Source organism: Phycodurus eques, chromosome 6, assembly GCF_024500275.1.
Source record: "Phycodurus eques isolate BA_2022a chromosome 6, UOR_Pequ_1.1, whole genome shotgun sequence".
NCBI classification, from domain to species: domain Eukaryota; kingdom Metazoa; phylum Chordata; class Actinopteri; order Syngnathiformes; family Syngnathidae; genus Phycodurus; species Phycodurus eques.
The window spans coordinates 12,923,006-12,946,403 of NC_084530.1; the positions used below are offsets into that span (position 1 = coordinate 12,923,006).

Genomic DNA, 23,398 nt, shown 5'->3' on the forward strand with positions numbered 1-23,398 from the left:
TGACCAGGAATTACACTCTATTTAATCAAAACGCCATCTCAAATGCCGAATATTCCATTCACCAAGAAGAAGAAGAAATCTATTGAAACGCAAACATTTGCAAACCTAAAGCGTCCTGACGTAAAATAGCATTTAACTAGATTAAGCACATTGGCCATTGCTGTGTAGTTATGGCAATGAAAGCCACATGATACTGTCAGTGTTTTCTTAAAATCTTAAAAAAATAAGACTCATCACCTTGTTTTTTGGGACAATTATATATATGTGATGGATCTAATTTTAATTAGTTATGACTAGAAATACAATATTCTTGGTAAGATTTTGAGTTTTTTCAGGGCATGTCTTTTTTTTTTTTTTTTTTTTTTTTTTTTTTTTTTAAACAAAACCATCACGTATGAACACGGCTTATCTTGGCATAAGATACTTCATGGAGACATTTCATACTGTCTCAGATACACTGGGAAAAACTCCTTGCTATTCAATTAGCTAGCGATAGCTCCAAGTGCCTAATTAGGTTATTAGCTTATTAGCTACTAGCTAAGCAGTACGCACCATTACAAGCCCCTGCCAAGACACATAACATACAAGAGAAGGCATTGAGGCATCGCCGTGTGGTCAGCTGTCATTCTGTCAGATTGTGTCAGGGTTGGAAAATCAAGCATTACCTGGCCATTAGCGTTAACACAGCTGGAAATGTGTGTAGCGGTTCTAATCTTAGCTATGAAGACTTTACACCAACGTGCTTTAGCAGCTCGGCTAACTGAAGTGCCTACGTGTCGGCCATGTTGGGAAGGTTAAAGGCAACGCATGAACATTGAAATTAACTAATAACTTGCTTATTTATCAATCGATTTTCACGAGGTTTACTTTTTAATAATTGCCAAAGTGTGTGGCCGTGCTATCACCACAGAATGTTTCCTCTAAATTTTGTTTTAAAAATTAACTATTTTTTTCACATTAATTTGAGGACTAATTCATAGGGTGGGCTCAGGCAAAATAGGACTGGCTCGCCAGTGGCTGATAGTATAGGTGACAGTTTTCGTGTCTGTCAGTATTAGGTAACCGTGTGCCATGTTCTCCAACATGAGCACACAGCGCCATCGTGAGGCGAAGACACTGTAACGCTTATTGGGCTTGGCGGCCACTACAGAGAAAGAAGCACCAACAGCTTCAGTTTGGTCCATAAATCTAGTTCATATCGGATACTGATCACCGTGGCAGCAGCTGGTGAGTGAAATGTTTGCTCCGTTGGGTGTGTTTGCAACCAAAGCGTCCTGGTCCTGATGCGAACTGAGGCTCGTTTATGCGGACTCCGGAGGGATGCGGTTAGATGAGCATCGCGGGGTACGCATTTTATGAGACCGCTCGTCTTGTAAATCGACCATAACTGGACAATGTTGGGTCAACAGCACCAGATAGCATTCGCGAACGAATTAGTCCTGTTTTAAAACACCTGATGTTTGTACCACCCTCTAAACGAGGCTGCAATTTCCTCAGATAGCAAGTGTATACCAGCGAGGTTGTACGCACTTGGAGGATCAATAGACCCGGGTAGCTTCCGCATTAAAAAGCGCAATCAACGCTGGTGTTGAATACTAAACCACGTATAAACAGGAACATATTTGGTCCCGTGTGTTTATTAACATCCAATTTCTTTCTGAAGAATATTAGATTCGTCCATGTGAAACATGGTCTAACCGGGCTAATTTTCATGCGTTGTCATTGGCTGACTAGCCGTCAGCTGCCCCCCTTCTCAAGCCTATTTGATGTGTTGTCATCTTCAGAGGAGTACTTTCATTACATCTGAGCATGGATGTGCAGTCAAGCATCTAAAGGGGACATCTAGGCCACTGTAGCCCGGGCGCCACCGCCACACCTCCCCAAGAGGAGGGAGGCTGTCAAGTTCGGATGGAGATGATGTTCTAAAATCAGTCCCAGATACTGTATGGACCAGCATGGATACGGCCCACGACAATGATTCAGCCATGAGTCAGCAAGGAGGCCTGTGTATCCATGATTCTGTTGCAGCATGCAGGGAGTCCAGCTAATTGTTTGAGTCAAAACAGAGGCTGTTGTGCTTTTACGCTGATAATCTATATACTGTATCTTGTTGATAGGAGATCTTCTAGGGAAGCAATTGTTTAAAAGAAAGGCATCCTGCCTCTCTCTGGTCCATGTGTGCAAATTTTTGCTTGGTGGACTTGCCCTAACTCTGCGCAACATTCAGTCTTACTTTACTAATCAGCTGTTCAAATATACAATTTTTCTGTCATCCTCTCACAATTTCCCATTCGTGAGCGTATCTGAGGAAGAGTGATTCATTTTTGTATCATTTATATTTACCAGATATTCTAGGGTCACTGACATGCGGCAAGAGGCGGGGTTACACCGTGAACTGGTTGCCAGATGATCGCAGGCCACACATAGACAGACAACCATTCCAACTCATATTCACACCTATGGGCATTGTAGAGTCTATAATTAACTTAATAAGGATGTTTTTGGATTTTGCTAGGAAACTGGACTACCCAAAGAAAACTCATACAAGCACAGGGAAAACGTGTACAAACTTCACACAGGAAGGCCGGAGATTCGAACCTAGAATCTCAGAACTGTGAGGCAGACATGATAACCACTATTTAGCAGTGCTGCCCTTCACTGTATTTTGTAAAATTAAAACATCTCTCAATCAAAACAGAACATATTTTTGAAACAGCTCTTGTACTGGACATCATTAACTCAGGCAGTTATCTCAAAGGTTATTGAGTGTAGATTTAACTGCTAAGTCTTTCATTTTCAGCAGGATGCATTAAAGGTCAAAGGTGATCTTGAAAGGCAGCTATGAGTCTGACGTCCTGGTTCCTAGTGAGCGGCGGTGGGACGCGTCATCGTCTCCCCAGAGAGATGATCTTCGTGGGGAGAGACGACTGTGAACTCATGCTGCAGGTACAGATTAACTACACTGAGCTATTCTCCCGCTGTATTATAATCTGACATAGAGATTATTTTGGCTAACAGTGATTGCCTGGATTTGATGTGATTTAGTCCCGCAGTGTGGACAAACAACATGCTGTTATCAACTACGAGGCAGATACAGATGAACACAAGGTTAAGGACCTGGGCAGCTTAAATGGGGTAAATTCCTTAAACTCCCTAAAACATTTTCATAAATGTTGTGGCTTGATCTTTTTGACTTGAGACGCATATAAATTTTCCAGTTGTTTGACTGTTCAATTAGCACCTTTAAACTAAAAATAATATACTGTACATAGTGTACAGAGGATTAAATGTAGCTTAAATGTTTAAAAACACAAAGCCAATTGTATTTGAAATATGTCTATATTTTACCATGGACAAAATTTTAAATTGTATCATTTCTCAACACAGGATTTGTAAATTAACAAAATTACACCATGGATGAATGGTTGGGTGGATGGATGGATTGATGGATGGGTATTTATTTATGTGATTCCATTGATTTCTCACAATAATTATCAACAATAATTAAACATGGTAGAAAACAGCTCAATATCAATATGCAATGCTTTATTTCTCTATCTCTGGACATTTACATTTACAAATGCGCACTTCTAAAACATTACTAGGAAATTGCAATGTCCCCTCACTGATGAGCTATTTTTAGAAGCGTGCCACAGGTTACTCAGATGGTCCTCAGGTGACATCTGCACCATGTTGGTGACCCCTGCTTGATTTAGTGAGATGAGATAAGCAGACTATTTGAAACACATCTGAGTGTACAAAATGTAGTGAAATTGTACACCACTGCAAATGATATCCACAATAATAAAAAAATTTAAACATTTATTTTTACTTCTATAACAGAATTTTTTATCCTTGTAAAGGTATGAATTTGTGAGGCAGCCTTCAAATTGGATCTGTAATCCTTGTGTTAAACTACTGTATGTAGTATTGGCTAAACCACAACGTTGTTTTTCTGCAGACCTTTGTCAATGATGTCAGAGTACAGGAGCAAATGTACGTCACACTGAAGATCGATGACAAATTGAGGTTCGGTTACGATATCCTTTGAGTGAGTTCTTGAATCCTCTGTTAGGGAGCACAGCAGAAGGCCAGTGTTTTTGAACAACACTGTAATGTGAAATGCGTCACTCTGCACTCTGTTGCATTATGAATCAGGATATCACCACGTGCTTCTCCCTATGAAATACTAACTGTCTTTCACCTTAACTTGGTCCACATACAAACTTGTTCACTGTTGTTCGTGGAGAGCTGCATATACCTGAAGAGGCTCTTAAGGTGAGACTGCCTCTCTATGTGGAGATTGAAGAAATAATTTGTTTTTTATTTCGACTAGGAAGTTTGACTCATCACATGAAACTACTGGTGTAACCAAAAATTATTTCATTTTTAAGTTAAATGAATTCATGCCTGCTTTAGTACTGAATTACTTGCATCCCATGACAGAGTTAAAAGGATACAAGGAAGGTACACTCAGTGGCCACTTCATTAGCCACAATGTAATGACATCCATTACTAGAATTATATTAATAAATGGTGCATTTTAATAAATTATAATATTGGATCACTTACTGTCCTTCATTGAAATGTCCAGGTGCAAGTGGCAGGTTATTCTCTACGTTCTTTGAACCAATATACATACTGTATTATCTCCAGAGTCTCTGAATATTTTCAGATGTTTTTTGTTTTGTTTTATGATTTATTTATTTATTTTTTTACTTCTGTCCTCTCATCTTACTATTTGTTCCTTCATTTCAGCATGAGAAGTTTAGCAGCCAGCTTCAGCTCAGCCAGAGAAGGCCTCTGGAGGGTGAGTCATCAAAATCAGAAGGGAAACCCTCTGAGGCAGCAGCACCAGTGTGCGAGGCAGCCTCTGCTAAACCCCCAGAGCCCAGCAGGATGGAAGAAAAGATGACAGGTTAGTTACCAGGATACAGTGCAAGGTGCACAGCCAGCAATGCTGTTTGAGTTCTTGCAGTTTTTTTTTAACTTTTTTTTTTCCTTCCTTCTGCCTTTTTTTTTCTTCCTTCTGCCTTCTTTTCATGTTATATTTTTTTGTTTTTTGTTTTGTTCTAGATGTAGCGGTTTTGCACAGGGGAACACCGCTTTATGGACAGCCTGCCTGGTGGGGCGATGGAGATGCTGATGATCACTCTGGAAGGCCTGAAGAAAAGAATTTGGAACACAATCGTGAAAAAGCTCACACAGGTATATTTTTGAAAAAAAATAAAAATAACAAGAACTATATATATACATATAAACAGGTGTTTATATTGTATAACGTTATAACATACTGTTATACTAATATACATTATGTCGTAACAAGATCTTAACTAATTGTCATAGTTCTTTTACTTGTGTGTTACCAGCTTCGAAGTACAGTATTTTGATTAATATCAAAATATAAACCAAATGACCAGATGTCAGAGTGTTAAATATGAACCACCATGCCATTGTGTTTGGTCTGACAGACACAAAGAAGAGTGCAGAAATGCCAAAGTCTGCCGTGCAAATATCCTCTACTCAGGAGCCAAGTTACTTTGAAATTCCAACCAAAGATGCTCCCCCAGAAGGTAAAGCGAGTGGTGAGGCCATATCAAGAGATCAAGAGGCTTGTACTTCATCTACCACAGAGCCTGTACATGGTCATGCATCCTACACAATAGAATTTGACCATGGAGCATCAGGCAAAGTGACAGTCAAAGACCGAGTGGCGAAGTTGGGTTTAGACACAAGACCAAGTACAAAAAGGGGAGTGGGAGAGGAACTGAGTCCACTTCAGACAGCCATGGTGGCAGCAGAGGTCAAAGTCGCTGATTGGCTTGCTCAGAATGAGCTGCCTTTGACTGTCAAAGAAACGGTTGAAGAAGATGGTGGGGAAAGTGTGAAGAGTGACGTACCTGTTCAACTGAGGAGTCGTAAAGGTACTGTATATACAGTATGCACATCACAACTAGAGTAACATGCTGTTGTCCTCAGTTGAAGCTGATTTGCCATTCTTCTATACCAGACAGCAAACATGAGGATGGCACACAAAGTGACTCAGAGAACGCACTTGGAGAACAACGCAGGGCTGCTGCTCTGGAGGAGCACTCTTTGGGGCTTTGGGGTGGAGCAGGAATGAAGATCAGGGAAGGGAGAGCTAATGTGCCTGAGGGGCTCTTTGCAGAGGAGGAAAGTCCGGCGCGCCGCCGTAGATCTTCAAGTACAAAAGTGTCAATTGGCTTTGTAGAAAGGCAACATAATGCTGCATCACACCAACAAAACAGTCGTGATGAGTGCTATCAACATGGAGACGATTGTAGCGACAGAGGAACATATACAATTGAGCTGGAAAATGGAGATCATGAAGAAGAAGAGGCTCGAAAAATGATTGACAAGGTGGGAAGGAAGAAACAACGTATGTTGTCCTAAAGTTCATTGTAATTAAATTCATTTTAACATCCATCCATCCATTTTCCGTAACGCTTATCCTCACTAGGGTCACGGGCGTGCTGGAGCCTAACCCAGCTATCTTCGGGCGAGAGGCGGGGTGCACATTCACACCTACGGGCAATTTAGAGTCTTCAATTAACCTACAATGCATGTTTTTGGGATGTGGGAGGAAACCGGAGTGCCCGGAGAAAGCCCACCCAGGCACGGGGAGAACATTCAAACTCCACACAGGCGGGGCCGAGGATTGAACCTGGTCCTCAGAACTGTGAGGCAGACGCTCGAACCAGTCATCCACCGTGCAGCCATTTTAACATCCATCCATCCATCCATCCATTTTCTGAGCCGCTTCTCTTCACTCGGGTCGCGGGGGCGCTGGAGCCTATCCCAGCTATCATCGGGAAGGAGGCGGGGTACACCCTGAACTGGTTGCCAGCCAATCGCAGGGCACATACAAACAAACAACCATTCACACTCGCATTCACACCAACGGGCAATTTAGAGTTGTCAATTAACCTACCATGCATGTTTTTGGGATGTGGGAGGAAACCGGAGTGCCCGGAGAAAACCCACGCTAGCACGGGGAGAACATGCAAACTCCACACAGGCGGGGCCGGGGATTGAACCCCGGTCCTCAGAACTGTGAGGCAGACGCTCTAACCAGTCAAACCACCGTGCGGCCATTTTAACATGTTCAATGTAAATTGTTTTTTTTTCATCTGTATCTTTCAGGTGTTTGGTGTAGATGAACTAGAGGCTGTGCAAGTTTCCAGAGTTGGGAGTGCAGACCTAAAAGAGAACATCCCCTCCCAGAGGTCTGGCACTAGAGATAGAGGAAAACCTGGCTTCATGGAAACTGAGGTACAAAAATTATCGTGTGTGTGTGTGTGTATATATATATATATATATATATATATATATATAGCTTCAATAAACCTTCATGTTTGAAGGTTTATTTAAAAAAAAGTTTTGTTTCACCTTCTCCTCTTCCTGTCAGCCTTTTTGGAAATTGTATCATTGTTGGATGCTTGTCGGAAGCAGGGGGCTGTGATCCTGCAACAGGCTAGAGCACAGTCAAAATGTGGGTGTCCAGGATCAAAGGCGAAGAACGAGAGCCTGCTTTGAGTTACCTTCGTGACAAGCAAAGGAGCAGCAGATCATGTGCTCATAGGTTTTCATACCCTGGCAGAATTTGTGAACTATTGTTGTTTTTTCTATATATGACTGACGACTGAACAACAACCATCATTAATTTCTTTATGGTTATGTTTCGTTTAATGATAATGCTTTTCTGAAATGCTTGACAGTTTAATTTGAATCACATTAAAATAAAATTTAATGTGTTTCGCCTAGCCCTTCATGTTTTCTTCAAATAATTTTACCCATCTTACAAATTCTGCCTGGGTAATCAAACATATGAACACAACTGTGTGTTTTCGCATTTACTAAATAAAAGTAGGGTTGTGAATTTCAAAACAAGAGCAAGTTAATAAAAAAAAATATTATGTTCAAATCAAGTGCTTAACTTCAGAATAATTCTTTGAAAAAACTATCAGAATAATAATACTTCATATTTTGATCATATGGGTAGAAGCAAAATCATGCATTGTAAAAATGCATTATACATAGGTAGAATGGTTTTCCAGAATTTTGAGGTAAACTTTGGGGGTGCGTATTATACATGGGTGCGCATTATACACGAGAAATTGTGGTATTTAAACTACAAATCGTAAAACGTTCGGGCAAAAAATTTAGTTATTAGTAGGTTAAACTAAATCTGGCACATTACTTTTTGACTTCCCCTCGAATAAATATAGCAACATTTTGCAAACAAAAAAACCCTAAAAATTCTGTAAATCTCCCAAATCCATGTGGAAAATGTGTAATGGTCAGATAAAACCAAGGTCAAACTTTTTGACCATAGTACCAAAAGGTATGTTTTCACAAAAACACAAAAGTAGTGGCTCATCACAAAAGGACATGATACCTACAGTGAATCATGGTTGTGGCAATATTGTGCTTTGGGGCTGGTTTTCTTCCACTGGAATTGGGGCCTAGACCTTAGGCCTTAGACAAAGTGAGGGGATTATAAATAGTTCCAAATACAAGTCAGTGCTAGCACATAACCCCCAGGCTTTGGCAGGAAATAACAAAAATGTCAGGAAACACCCACTCGAACATCTGAAATGTATTTGAGGTTAATCAGAGGCACTTTAAAGTGTGGCAGGTGTGTGCTGACTCCTATTTAATGAGTTTTAATGTGATTGGTTAATTCTGAACACAGCCACATCCCCAGTTATAAGAGGGTGTGCTCACTTGTGCAACCACATTATCTCAGTTGTGTATTTTTACTTACCCTCTCGAATATTTTTTTCAATTAAGTTGTACAGGTTCTAGGTCACATTAATGATGGAAACATTTTGGAATCTTTGTCACATTTTTTTATATCACAAAAACCTGGCATTTGAAAAGATGTGTTTCAACGTGTGTTTTGTTTATGTTTATTTGTGGGCTTATTACAAGCATAACCCAAAAAGTAAAAATAAATACTGTAATAATAATTTTGATGGAATTTTTTAGCTTTGGTACAACTCAAAGTAATGACTCAAATTAATCTGTCTTGGTTGAGGTCTGCACTATACTGAGTTCTGCCATTGTGGTTTCTGACTGAGGTTTGCCATATAATCCTGTTTAGTAGATATAAATAACCCTTCCATTTTGTCTTTTTCCAGGTACGGCCTGAGGACCTGGTCGTAGGTGGTCCTCGTTGGGTCTCACAGTGGGCTATTCTTGCAGCCAGCCATATAAGGACAGACCCTGAGGGATCTGGTGGCGAGAGTCACAGTTTTGTTACTGACAAAGGTACTGATGTGCTACCGAGGAGGACGTTTCATTTAAAATATAAATACATACAATAAATGCATTTCGTTTATGTCGGGAAAAGTGGGAAGATGAAATATCTGCAAATAGTACGCGAGTAAAACTCTTCCTAAAGCACTGCACACACACCAGTGACACTCATTTGAGATCAAACTTTTTTTTCCAGCAGACGTAAGTGAATCCAGCCATTCCTTTGCTTCATCTGGTCAAAAAGAACGTAAAAGAAGAACTCTGCCTCAGGTGCCTGGTGAAGAAGTTATCCAAGGAAGAAGGACTCCAAGCTGTAGCATGCACACAGATATGGGAGAGAAACAGGATACAGAACTGCAAGAGAAGGAGAACCGGGAGTGGAGAATAGCTGGGGGGGAACATTTGCCTGTTCATGGTAGCCCTAGTCGGTCTTCACCAGCCAAGTCGCAGGGCAGCAGTTATGGGAGAAGAAGTGCGCTAGCAAAGCTACCACCTCGGCCAAAGACTAGTGGGGAGAGGAGAAAAGAGGAAGTGCAGGGGAGGAAAAAGGAAGAAGAGAAGATCATGGAGAATAGTGGAAAACCATTTTTGAGGCAGGAGAGTTTTACTGTGGAGAAACCGAGCTCCAATGTGCCCATTGAGCTGATACCCCGCATTGATGGACTCACAGGTAGCAAACCCCCGAGTATAGAGGCTGGCATCGACAATGACACACTACAGAAAGACTCTGAGGCAGTGGCAGCTTTCTTAGAGACCACTGTATCAGACCAAGGTGATCCACCAAGTCAGTCCATTGAAGGTTCCATGTCACCAGAGTCGGATGTGGACACAACTAGTACAGTAAGCCAGGCTGATGGAGCAAGGAGAATGGTTCAAAAACGGCGCATTCTTGTCGGACAGCAAAAAGAGAAACCCGTTGTGTGCTCAAACAACAAAGGCCCAGCTGCTGGTCGAGAGACACAGGACAAGAGGGTTAAGAGCAAAACACAAGGTCTGCAGCAGCCTTGGACTTCTCTGGAACTCACAGATGATGATGTCAATTCTAACTCACTCCTCTCTGATAGCCAGCCTACAACACAGGAAACCAGAGGTTCACGGGCCAGATCCCAGACAGGAAGCACTACAGTGGGGGCGAGTACCAAGTCCAGTAGGGCTAAGATCAACCAGGCCCCTGCTTCCCTTCCAGCCAGTAAAATCACAAATGTCCCAAAGCCAAGGCCCACAAGGGCATCCATACTGCGGAGAGCCCGACTGGGTGACTCAACTGACACTGACCCTGCAGATTTGGACAGGATGTCTGTGGCCTCTGAGGCCTCAACTGCTAGCTCCACATCCAGGACAGGACTGGCAAAAAGTGGAATGTCTAGGATAGAGGCTTTGGCACAGCCAAGGAGACCAAGAGTTGGTTCTCCTTCTGCCCAGAGTGACTCTGAAGCCACTGTGACCAGGAGTAGAGGATTGGGAGCTCGAAGTACTGCAGGTGATTATGCTATTAGACACGGACTAAAAGGGTCCAATGTGTCTTCTGTATGTGGACCCAGAGCCAGGGCGAACAGTGCCTCCAAGCTCCCTGACAAAGGTAAAGCCACCTCTTCATACGGACCGGCCGCACCAGCAGGTATTTGTGAGTGTAAACTACTTTTTTGATGCCTAACTTTCACAAATGCAACTTTTTTTATCCAATTTGTCGATAACCCTTTTTGTTGCTCCAGTACAAATCAACAATTGTTTAGACTCCCAAACATGAGCTAATCCTTAATTCTTTCCATAGCCGGCACTCGGTTGCGCCGTGTGCCCGTAGACTATGCCTCCACCTCAGAAGATGAGTACGGTTCCAACCGCCATATGTCCAAACAAGGCCACACACGGCCACTTCCATCCACACGGGTGGCCCAGCTAGGAGGCTCAGGGCCAACAGCTCCTAATTTTGTAGGCCTGAAGCCAGTGTCTACGGATCAGGATGAATATATGAGAGACTGGACAGCACACAGTGAGGAGATAGCCAGGTATGGAGGTGGAGTTTGAAAACATAAGATGACGTAAACTTATATGTCTTTTTTTTTAAGGTGTAAAGCAGCATTTTGTAGTACCAATACACATTTGCGCTTGTCCCTGCCTAGCTTTAACTGATCAGCTTAAATCTTTTAGGAATTATAAGAGCCTCACTTATAATAATACTTGTGCCCTGCGACTGACTGGCGACCAGCTCAGGGTGTAGTCCGCCTTTCGCCCAAAGTCAGCTGGGAAAGGCTCCAGCTCCCCGTGACCCTAACCATGATAAGCGGTGTTGAAAATGGATGGATGGATGATAATAATACTGATACTGGGGGGTTAAAAGTTATACAAACACACTGATTTATGTAACTTTATACGGTGAGGATTACTGTTATGCATGCATTTATTTTTCTGACAAAATGATTATTGATTCAACTCAAAGAATCCCTTTGGCCGCTAACATAATTTGCCGTCAACCTTTGTTAATGAATACTACGGGATGTTCACATTAACCAGGGCTGATTGAGCATGCTAACATTTACTGTAAGCACTACAAACAATGCTCAACTGTAAGGGAGACAGAGAGTGACGGTTCAAATCCCTGTGCGGACAAATGTAAAAATGGCAACTATATATTGGAGAGATGTTATTCTGCTTGCTGGCTACTATCGAGGTGCCCTCAAGCAAGGCGTTGTCCCCACCACCCCAGCTCAAGTTGTGCAACACTCTTTGCACCTCTTTCACTCTCAGTCTCTTGTTGGATACCTGCATGTGTGTGATCTTGTTTTTATGTGTGGTGTGCAACACGAAGTGTATATTGGAGTGTGAGTTGAATTTCCACGTGAGGGATGTCAATAAATACATCCATCCATCCATCCATCCATTTTCTGAGCCGCTTCTCCTCACTAGGGTCGCGGGCGTGCTGGAGCCTATCCCAGCTATCATCGGACAGGAGGCGGGGTACACCCTGAACTGGTTGCCAGCCAATCGCAGGGCACATAGAAACAAACAACCATCCGCACTCACATTCACACCTATGGGCAATTTAGAGTCTCCAATTAATGCATGTTTTTGGGATGTGGGAGGAAACTGGAGTGCCCGGAGAAAACCCACGCAGACACGGGGAGAACATGCAAACTCCACACAGGCGGGGCCGGGGATTAAACCAGGGTACTCATAACTGTGAGGCTGACGCTCAGAGTTCTGAGGTGTTTTAGATGGGGGTATAAGGTACAGTGGAAGCTGCAAGGTTGAACACATCTGTTCTGACGGTCCATTTTCAGAAATATAAATAATCCTAAAGGGTCAAACTTGCTATAAGATTTGTAAATATGGAAAAGTTAGCATTCTTAACTGCCATACATGTGTTGAAAACAAGCTCACCTCTATCTACTAAATGTAACTTCAGTGCTCAATAACAAACTTGTATAGTAATGCAAAGGTGATTTGTTTCACAGATGAACCTCACGTATCTCAGTTTTTACACTTTTTAAAATTCTTAATTACGAGTGTCCAAAGACATGAACAACGGCAAAAGGTAAAAACAAAAAGTCTCTTTGAGTCTGCTCACTTCAAATTCAGGTAACTATTGTGTATTATTTATTTTTCGTTTCTTCTTACATTCCTCTCTTCACACAACTTGTCCTTCTTTTAGAATAAAGTAAATGTCACAAAAAAGCAAAAGGTGCTCTTGTGAGGTAGGAGACGTGATGTCTGCTTCAAACGCCAAAGTTTGATGTGACATTCCAAATTCAGTTGTACAACCTTAACCTTGCGATTTCCCTGTATTGTGTTCTTAATAAGAAATAAGATTATTGATTGAAATGATAAAATTAACATTTTGTATCCATATTTGCTCAACAGGATTAGCCAGGACCTTGCCAAAGACCTAGCAATGCTTGCAAGAGAGATTCATGATGTAGCTGGAGAGATTGACTCAGTGAGCCCTGCAGCCACTGACCCTGGAGTCGTGGTATTGTCCAAATATTTGACAATAGAGCAGAAAATTGATTAATAAATGTGGATTTAGTTTTAATACTAAATAAAACAACACCTTCAAATAACTACAACGGGCTGAATTTGTGTTGATATAGTTGGAGGAATGTGATGACAGTTTGGACCGAGGGGGTCCCACCACAGATCGGACCACTGCTCTGGAAGCAACTGGGAAGTCAGTGGAAATGAGACCAAGGTCCTCCATTTCACAAAGATCTCGCACCATTCGTCGACAAACATGGAACCAAGATGAAGTGAGTCCCTCTTTGAAAATGAAAAAAATAGTTCACCATTGAAGTGTGCATCGCCTCGTGTAAAACCCCGATAGGCCTGTAGTGCAGAAATGTGTTTTGTCTTCAAGACTATTAACAAAACAAGCACTCCCCAAATGTACATGCAAATTGTCATAAACAATACATTACTGAGTAAGTAGAGCATACTGACGCTGGATTTATAGCAGGGATGGGTAAAGTATGGCACGCTAAGTATTTATTGGTTGGTTTATTTTTTTTTCTTTCTATTGTTTAACTCATTAAATAATTGGTTAATTGATTTATTGTAAATAATAAAACAAAATGAAAAAATACATGTACAAGTATTTCATTAAATAATTGGTGAAATAATTAAAATTACATTCATCATAAATAATACAATTAATAAATGAGAAGGAATTATCATATTTTAACTTATTTCAACCTCATCTATTAATGAACTGGCACATCTGTCCATCAAATAATTAAAAAAAAATAATAATCATCTAATGTTTACAGTAGTACACAGTAGTAATGTTTCTACCCTTGATATACAGCAAACTGAACACTAGAGAAAGCGTTTAACAAACACACACAAATTATCCTATAACCAAAGGGGGGGGGAGGGAGCCATTTGCCATGTAGTTTATGGTTTTAATGCATGGAAGTCTCATTGGTTTATAATTATCCAAAATTGCCACTAAAATGTTTAATAAAGTTTTATAACGAGAGATTTAGTAGAAGTAGTGATATGGAGTACCAGCGGTTAAATTATGTGGGTTAGGGTTAGGGTTATGTTTTAAGCAGCTTGTTAATTTTCTTGTATTAAAAAAACATGTTTTTATCTACCAGGCATTGCTAGATAGTTTACTACTACCATCTGTGAATCAACTTTCAAATAGAATACGGCTATCTGTCGACAAAACAGCCAGCAAAATCAGGTGAGTGCCATACTGCATCACAATAAGCATTCACTTATGTCGACCAATGTTTAAGATTTTATGATACATGCTGGTCTGAGATAACTGAAAGTACAGGATAAAAATATATTGAATCTGGAAATGTGCTGTTTTTATTTTTCCTTTTTTATTTGCTGAAACGAGGCCAGCTAAGCTAATATCAGTGACACATCACAAAGGCTCACACCAACAGCCAGTACTAAATCTTACAAGTTATTACACACAGGATGACCACTCAAGTTTTTCCTTCATTGCTACCACATTGCGCATCACATTAATGAAATTATATTATTCAATACTCTAATGGGAAGGGCTATATAAAGGATCATTTCACGTATTTTGATTTTATCTGTTTTTACTGCTTCTCAAACTCAAGGATCCTTTTCAAGGATAAAGACCGGAAATGGGAGGAGATTGAGAGCAAACTTCAGGCAGAGCATGACTCCTTGCTTTTGAGGAGCTCCAACAAGGTGATAATCCTGCCTGCTCACAATTTCATCATTTTATCTACTCCAGTGGAAAATGGCAAAACAAATTCCGTAAAATTAACATCATGCATTCTTCATTTAATTCAAATTCACTTGTGAGTGTGTTGAAGGTATATTATAAATATTGTAAAGTGTACACAGGACACTAGACCAGTGACTTCCAACCTTTATGGAGCCAAGGCATGTATTTTACGATTGAAAAATCTCATGGCACACCAACAAACAAAAATGTGGATACATTAATTACTGTATGTACATCCTGTCATCTAATAGAAGATCATGTATTTGTTCTGTCAGTCACTATGCCTCACTGGCATAAATAGATGAACAAAGATACATTATTTATTGTAAATACATAATGTTTAAATAAAATGAAAAAATAAAAAAATTAATTAAAAAAATAAAAAAATAAATAAATACAAATAAATAAATAAATAATAAATTAAATAATAATAAATATTTTATTGTAAATAAATAATGTTTTGAGCAATTAAGTACAATTCCCATGGCACACCTGAAAAGCACTCACGGCACACTAATGTGCCTCGGCACACTGGTTGGAAATCACTACACAAAACAACCAATAACCCGACCGCTACTCTATTTGGCAGCATTACCAGACAGTTTCCTGTATGTTGTCTGGTATTACTGTGGTATGGATTCATACAAAATGACATCATATGAAAGGCAATTTATCATGGCTCATGTAATAGGATATGTTTCTTATAATCTGTTTACACAAGTAATCCAATTGCTTTTCACTGAATGGACTTAATGCCATTGAGTAGAAAATCCATTCCCTATAGCAGTAAACACAAAATATTGGATTACTTTTGGCGGCAGGAATAGAAAGTGTTGACAGAATACATTTGTGTTGGGGGGAAATAATTATTTAGAATCCTTTGCTAAATTCCTGTTTAGAAGAAGAGAGAAAAACATCAGATGGCGCACTCGTGTCCTACTCCTCAGAATGAATGCTTCACTCAGCGACATGGTCATAAATTATTCCTCGACCCAGTCCAGTTGACTCATATGAACCACTGAAAAGCTGTGCTTGGCTCGCTGACAGTGCAAGGACTCATAAAGAAAGCATTGATGCATGTGCACTTGTGCACAAACAAAGACACTATTTTGCATGCAAGATTGAACTACTGTAATTTCTCGTGTATAAGGCACATTTTTTTCCCCAAAGAAATTGTCAAAAGTCAATAGTGCACATTACACATAGGTATAGGAGAAAAGGAAAAAGACTTTCAAATTTTATAAATATATGCCGCCATCTAGGGGTTATGAAAAAGCTGTACACTTTCATTCCACTATGCCACCGCCCCCTAGAGGTTATGAAAAAGTTGTACACTTTCATTCTAATATGCCACTAAGAGGTTATGAAAAAGGTGAAGCCTACACTTTCATTCCAGTATGGTACATATGACTGCATATAAATACAATTGTGCTCACAAGTTTACATACCAAAGCAGAATTTGTGAAATATTGTTTTTTTAAATACAACTGATGACTGAACAACAACCATCCTTAATTTTTTTCAATTTATTTCAAAATACAGATTGTACTTCATGTTTTGATCCTATGTAGAAGCAAAATCAGGCATTGTAAAAATGCATTATACATAGGTAGAATTGTTTTCCAGAATTTTTAGTTCAACTTTGGGGGTGCGTATTATACATGGGTGCGCATTATACACAAGAAATTAAGGTACCTCCATCACCATGAGATAAGACTTAATGCTCACATTTATTGTTGTTGTTGTTGTTGATATTGTTTTTGCCAGGAGATTTCCATTATCATTCAAGACCTAAAAAGAGTGGAAAGACAACTGCTAGGTATGGATCTGATTTCTAATTTCAGCAAAGTGGTTCAGTTTAGTTTAATATAGTAAACATTGTATTACATTTCTACTCTCAAGGGACAGAAACTCATTCATTCATTTTCGACACCCTTTATCCTCACTCGGGTGGCGGCATGCTGGAGCCAATCCCAGCTATCTTCGGGTGAGAGGCGGGGTACACCTTGAACTTGGTCACCAGCCAATCACAGGGCACATATAAACAAACAACCATTCGCATCTATGGACAATTTAGAGTCTTCAATTAACCTACCATGCATGTTTTTGGGATGTGGGAGGAACTCCACAAAGGTGAGGCCGGATTTGAACCCGGGTCCTCAGAACTGTGAGGCGGATGTAGCTAACCAGTCATCCACTGTGGCACCGAGACAGAGACCCTCTAACGCAAACCCACTTTAATTTCATTGGCGGTGTGAGTTGCAGTCGTACACGGTGGTGGCGCTAGACAAACTGCTATCCATTGATTGGTTGACAGAAACCTTCTTCCAACCTTTATAAATCTCCTTTGAATGTCATGTACAGTATGTTGTGTTTTACTTTGTCAATTTCAGCGGCAAACAATCCAACTGGGATGTCATTCATTGGTTGTGCTCCATTGTCCATCCATTTTTCTGTAGCGCTTTTCCTGATTAGGGTGGCAGGTGAGCTAGAGCCTATCCCAGCTGATTTTTTTGCGAGAGGAGAAATCCACCATGGACTGGTCGGTAGCCAATCGCAGTGCTGCGCTCTCCTGTGATTGACAGAACGAACAAATACTATTTACTAATATGACTAAATTCTGTAAGAAAACAAAATGCTGTATATCACTACAGTATGTATGGTTAGTAATACTCAGCAATACAGTATGTTGACAGTTTTTGTTCTTAAAATAAACTATGCTGGTTGTAATGCATACATTTATTGGATCTTATTTGGACGCAATTCATATTAAACAGTTACTTTTTGAATGTTTGTTCTCCTTGGCCAGCCATTGATATGATGGTGGACCCAGACGGCAAGTTGGATGCCCTGACCAGCCTGGGCCTCACCAGCCCTTTGGCTGACCACAAGGGTCCTGCGCCTCACCAGGCAGAATCACTTCTTCCTTCCGGAAGAGAGGCTTCTTCCACTGCATTGTTGGACTTGCGGCATGAAGTTGCAAGTTTTAAATCACACGCACTGCCAGAGAGTTTACAGGTAGCAGAGCAAGTTACAGGGTCCCAACACACCAGTGGATAATGGAAACCCTTAAAGCATCTTCTAAAATGTGTCCATTATATTGGACTTATCCTTAAGTCCCGAGAAGCAAACATAATTTTGACATAATCTTTCAGTATAGTTATAGGTTTTGGATATGGAGAAGTGACCTGACCCATCTTTAAGTTTACTATGGTTTACTTAATTATTCTGTTGTCAATGCAAAGCAATTTCCTTGTACAGACATTTTTTTGCACAATTATATTATCCAAGGTCATGTATCTGATTTATAAAATTGTGTCTGCTGACTTGTCATTGTCAATGCAAATAAACAGTGTAACTTAATATGGAAGGTGTGTGCAGGTGTCCGGAAAGAACCTACAATGGCTGGATTTTTCATGTGAAGTTTTTTTTTTTGTTTTGCTTGTGAAAAGAATTTAGATGTACAGTAATTCCCCTGTAACTCTCTTACAGTCAAATCCCAAACTACTACATGCGTTTTCCATGTGAAAATATCATGTGCAACGTGCAGAATAAAAAGGTCAAATGTAGCTGTGAGGAAGATTTTGAGAGTATTTTGTTACAAGTGCCGTAGATTGAGCAATCATTATCGTAAAAGAGCAGAAATAATGATAAATGAGATAGCAAGGTGGTCATAAAAAAAGTTTATTTGCACATTTTGAAACTAGTGTATGGTTGATTTGTAAAAGATCAGGAAATGTCCCTTACAATGCTCCATTCATGGTGGCGTTTAAGCCAAAAAGTATACAGGGTTGCAATCATTCAGAAAAAAGCATTTTGTCAAATTATTTCCCACTCAAGTGTTGTGTTTGAACCAGCATAGACAGGGTCTACCTCCAAGTCCTGCAGTGGCATGCTGCACTGATGCAAAGGAGGGATGGACAGCGTACCATCATATTACCGTTTACACATGAATGTAACGATGAAATTTTACCAAACAAATATTACTAACTGCATTTTGTGATCAGTACTTAGTGTACTTTGTTTGTTGATGATTTTGGAGAAGTTTTCTTTGGGTGGTTTGTAAAAAAAAATATTTTGAATGATTTTAGTATAATTGTTGACCTCGCAATACCTATGTATTGTTTGCCTTTTTTTCCAATAAAATGCATGATAATCATACTATTACATTTTTTTACCGACCTTCCCCAGGGTACCTGGAATGTTTTGTTTGCAAATGTGAGACACAAGGATACAATGTCACTGAGGCTGAACCAGAAACCTTCAATTTGCAAGACTTTGTTTTACAGCTGGATGGAGCTAAATAGCTTACAAATGCTGAAAAAAGTCCATCCAAATCCTTGCTCTGGTTCTGTTTGAGCATCAAATTTAGCTGCAAAAATATATAAACATGCATAATATTCAACAAAAGTCAAAGCTAGATTGAGTAAACCACAACCACTGAAGATGCAAAATATTGTTGCATGCTGCAGCTAATTTTTTGCTGTTACGAAGGTACTCAAATCTGTTTCTTGATGTATTTGCACTGTGTTGCAAGTTGGGCAATCATGATTAGGAAGTAGATATTTCTACATTTTGTGAAACATTACCACTATAGGTGTGCATAAAAAAAATTATATATAGTGTACATCTAACCTTTTCCAATCTGCCACTTCAAGTGGCCAAGTCTCACTCTGTGGATGTCTGTTCTCTCAACCTGTGCAGAAACACTTTATTTAGACCACAATTCCAGAGCCACATTATGACTAATCACATCTCCAAATAGTTTGCTGTAGTACCCAAAACAAGTCAATCTTGTCAAGGGGATGTTTTCCTCTTGGCAATGAAGTTGGATACAAATCCAGCACTTCAACACATTCACATAAGGTGAAGGTTTGACCAAACTTTTTCCATTGAGTGCCACATACAGAATGATGCAAGGATTACTGGGCCGATTTTGTTGTGGCTGAAGGCTAAATCAGTCATGAAAAAAAATCACTCACACATAAATAGTTTTCTGTCACGTACGTTGTTAGCAGTTGTTGTGGTTTAAACTTAGATCCAGCAATTCCTCCAATACTGTCAATTTTCGACCTCACTCTCCTTTGAGTGATGGCACTGGCAGCTGTCTTGTCAAAAAAAAAAACACACACCAAGTGTGATGAATAAGAAGTACAATACACGCCAGCAAAAGTGTGTCGTTCAGATGGCGGTCATATTTTTATTTTTTTTCATTTGCCAAATTAGCCATTCAGTAACTGAGGGGATGGGACACCCCTGGCCAAACAGGACAGATGCACTGTAGAACTGTGCTCATACATACATATGTATACATATATATATATATATATATATATATATATATATATATATATATTTATATTGGCTTACTTCCATCCATCCATTTTCTGAGCCGCTTCACCTCACTAGGGTCGGGGGCGTGCTGGAGCCTATCCCAGCTATCATCGGGCAGGAGGCGGGGTACACCCTTAACTGGTTGCCAGCCAATCGCAGGGCACATAGAAACAAAACAACCATTTGCACTCACATTCACACCTACAGGCAATTTAGAGTTGTCAGTTAACCGACCATGCATGTTTTTGGGATGTGGGAGGAAACCGGAGTGCCCAGAGAAAACCCACGCTGGCACGGGGAGAACATGCAAACTCCACACAGGCGTGGCCGGGCATTGAACCTCAGAACTGTGAGGCAGACGCTCTAACTTCTGACTCTGACGCTCTAACTTTCTCCTTACTTCCATTTCCCAAAATTAAGTCGGCTTTGCGGCGACAAAGTCAGCTTACTGGCACCAGATGGCTTTAAAAAAAATAAACTGATTAATAATAATAATAAAAAACAATGTGATAAATTTGGTAATTTGGCTGACAAGCTCTGCATTTGTATGGAGGTTAAACATTTATAAGTAACAGCCAAATAGCTTGGTTTGTGCATAAAAAAATCTCAACTTTTGTAGTTTCAAATAAACTGATTAATAATAATAATAAAAAACAATGTGATAAATTTGGTAATTTGGCTGACAAGCTCTGAATTTGTATGGAGGTTAAACATTTATAAGTAACAGCCAAATAGCTTGGTTTGTGCATAAAAAAATCTCAACTTTGTAGTTTCATTAAAAAAAAAATATTGTGAGTAAGGGCAATCATTTCATAATGTGAAATGTAGCTGGCAATGTCCTTATTTAGTAACCAGTTTCATGTTCTGGTCTGTTAGTTAATAGTGGAAACAGCACTTGGCTCTTCAAAGCAAGCTCATAAACTCTATAGTCTGCAGTTTCAATGAGCATTAACCCCAAGCATCCGAATTAACAAAACCAGAAGTTTTGGGATTCTAGAGGCATCGAATACGTAGCCTCCCCTCAACCCCCACAATCTGACAGATTTCGTATAAGAAGAGTAGTCTTGGCTCGGTTGGCTGAATGTTTTTCCCACAACCCGAAGGTTGCGGCTTTGATCCCCAGTTGTCTCCTTGACCCGAAGTGTCTTTGCGCAAGAACCCCCCAACTGTGTTTGATGCTGCAGCCTCAGTGTGTGAATGAGCTGTTAACTTGCCTTCCATGGCAGTATAGGGCAACTCATTAATAATTGTGGTGACAGATGTGGTGACATTCTAAAAGGGTTTTAGTGATATGCTGAACTGGTTCGTCTTTTATGATTAGTCCATATAATAAAAGGAGAAACAGTCTCCTCCAGCCAGTGCCTCCACTCCTCCAGGGCGCAGATGATTGCCAACAGATCACGATTCCCCACGTCGTAATTTATTTTGGGTTGGCAAAGGTGACGGGTAAAGATGGCACCGGGATGCAACTTCTGGGATTCGGGTTCCCATTGGGAGAGGACAGCTCCTGCCCCAGTGTCGGATGTGTCAACTTCCACAACAAACTGCCGGGAAGGGTCAGGCTGTCGAAGGATGAGGGCACTGGTGAATAGCTCTTTAAGGTGTTCAAATGCTTGTGAGGCAGCAGGGGTCAATGAAAGGAGGAGCTGGTGGAGGTGAGGCTGGTGAGAGGAGCAGTCACCTTGCTGTAATTAAGGATGAAGCTGCGGTAGAAATTGGCGAAGGCGAGGAAACGTTGTAGCTCTTTGCAGGTGGAGGGAATGGGCCAGTTGACAACTGCTTGGATCTTTGCCGGGTCTGGTTGTAACTGTCCTGTGGTTGAGGTTTGCTGGAGGACTGAATGGCAGAAAGAAGACAATGAGAATGGCAGAAAGGACTTCAACGGGTGATCGATAGGTGGGTCCAGTCAATGGCGGGGTTGTGCTTCTTGAGCCAGGGGATTCCGAGGACCAATGGCGTCTCATGGGAGGGAATGACAAAAAACTGGATGGTTTCCCGGTGGCCGGCACGGTAAACGACTGGTTAGCACACCTGCCTCACAGTTCTGAGGACCAGAGTTCAAATCCCGGCCCCGCCTGTGTGGAGTTTGAATGTTCTCCCCGTGTCTGGGTGTGTTTTCTCTGGGCACTCCGGTTTCCTCCCACATCCCAAAAATATGCGTCGTAGGTTGATTGAAGACTCTAAATTGTCCGTAGGTGTGAATGTGAGTGCGAATGGTTGTTTGTTTGTATGTGCCCTGCGATAGGCTGGCGACCAGTTCAGGGTGTACCCCACCTCCCGCCCGAAGATAGCTGGGATAGGCTTCAGCAGCCCTTGACCCTAGTGAGGATAAGTGGTAAAGAAAATGGATGGATGGATGGATGGTTTTCCGGTGATTACCTGAGATGAGTAGGGTAAGCAGAGCTGTTTGGTGGGTGACAAGGGAGATGAGTTGCCCGTCCACGGCTGTGATTCAAGAGGAAGCTGGAGCTGACGTGCTAAACCCTCATGAATAAAACTATCATCGGCACCGGAGTTGATGAGAGCGGGAACCGGAGTCTTGCAATCAGGGCCCAAGATAAATGAGGGAACGGTCATGTTGGAGGGAGTGAATTGTTAGTTTGGTTCACCAAGGCACTCTCGGTTCATGGGGAGCCTGATCTTTTGGTCTCACGGAACATGTGGCAATGAAGTGGCCTGGTTGGCCACAATAGATACATAATTGTTGGTTGAAACGGGGCTGATGTTCCCGAGTGTCTAATCTGGTTTGCCGAGTTGCATGGGCTCACTCAAAGCAGTGGAGGGTGATGAAGAGGTGGTCAGGAGTTCAGGATGCGACGGAATAGTTAACAGTGCTATGCCCGTGGAGGATGCTAGTCTGCGAGCTCTCACCCCCCTCTCCCGTGCTGTTTCCCGTAAGCGATTGTCTAGTCGGATGGATATCGAAATTAAGTCCTCGAGTGAGGAGGGCTCGTCCCTGGCTTCATCCGTGGCATTGATCGAAGGGTGTGGGCTCGGAAGGAATACTCACGAGAGGGTGGCCGGAGTGCATTTGGGAAGATATGAGGGATACTTGTTGGGAGAGGGTGTTTA

General features: G+C 41.0%; 1 protein-coding gene across 5 annotated transcripts; it reads left to right on the forward strand.

The window, feature by feature from the left end:
• The first annotated feature begins 1,124 nt into the window (after window positions 1–1,124).
• cep170ab (centrosomal protein 170Ab) lies at window positions 1,125–19,133 on the forward strand. 5 transcript variants are annotated; one of them, XM_061680560.1, is made up of 19 exons: window positions 1,125–1,227; window positions 2,801–2,946; window positions 3,046–3,135; window positions 3,962–4,040; window positions 4,220–4,278; window positions 4,759–4,918; window positions 5,077–5,208; window positions 5,472–5,924; window positions 6,011–6,381; window positions 7,165–7,293; window positions 9,165–9,294; window positions 9,479–10,900; window positions 11,054–11,288; window positions 13,141–13,249; window positions 13,371–13,526; window positions 14,376–14,464; window positions 14,859–14,952; window positions 16,760–16,811; window positions 17,802–19,133. In XM_061680560.1, exons 2-19 carry the CDS (start codon window positions 2,842–2,844, stop codon window positions 18,050–18,052), a joined length of 4,116 nt encoding a protein of 1,371 aa, XP_061536544.1. In that variant the 5' UTR covers window positions 1,125–1,227; window positions 2,801–2,841; the 3' UTR covers window positions 18,053–19,133. The 5 variants fall into 5 exon arrangements, with proteins under 5 accessions (XP_061536544.1, XP_061536540.1, XP_061536542.1 ...); XM_061680556.1 differs by lacking the exons at window positions 1,125–1,227; window positions 2,801–2,946; window positions 3,046–3,135; window positions 3,962–4,040 and having other exon boundaries at window positions 4,065–4,278; window positions 9,479–10,906; XM_061680558.1 differs by lacking the exons at window positions 1,125–1,227; window positions 2,801–2,946; window positions 3,046–3,135; window positions 3,962–4,040 and having other exon boundaries at window positions 4,065–4,278; window positions 9,479–10,906; window positions 13,141–13,246.
• Window positions 19,134–23,398: the final 4,265 nt, after the last annotated feature.

Bases quoted from the DNA above. Each gene is read 5' to 3' on its own strand.
- cep170ab (XM_061680560.1), top strand. From the start codon at position 2,842: ATGAGTCTGACGTCCTGGTTCCTAGTGAGCGGCGGTGGGACGCGTCAT. The intron at 11,289-13,140 runs GTATGGAGGTGG...TTTGCTCAACAG, and splicing joins CACAGTGAGGAGATAGCCAG to GATTAGCCAGGACCTTGCCA. The intron at 13,527-14,375 runs GTGAGTCCCTCT...TTTATCTACCAG, and splicing joins AAACATGGAACCAAGATGAA to GCATTGCTAGATAGTTTACT.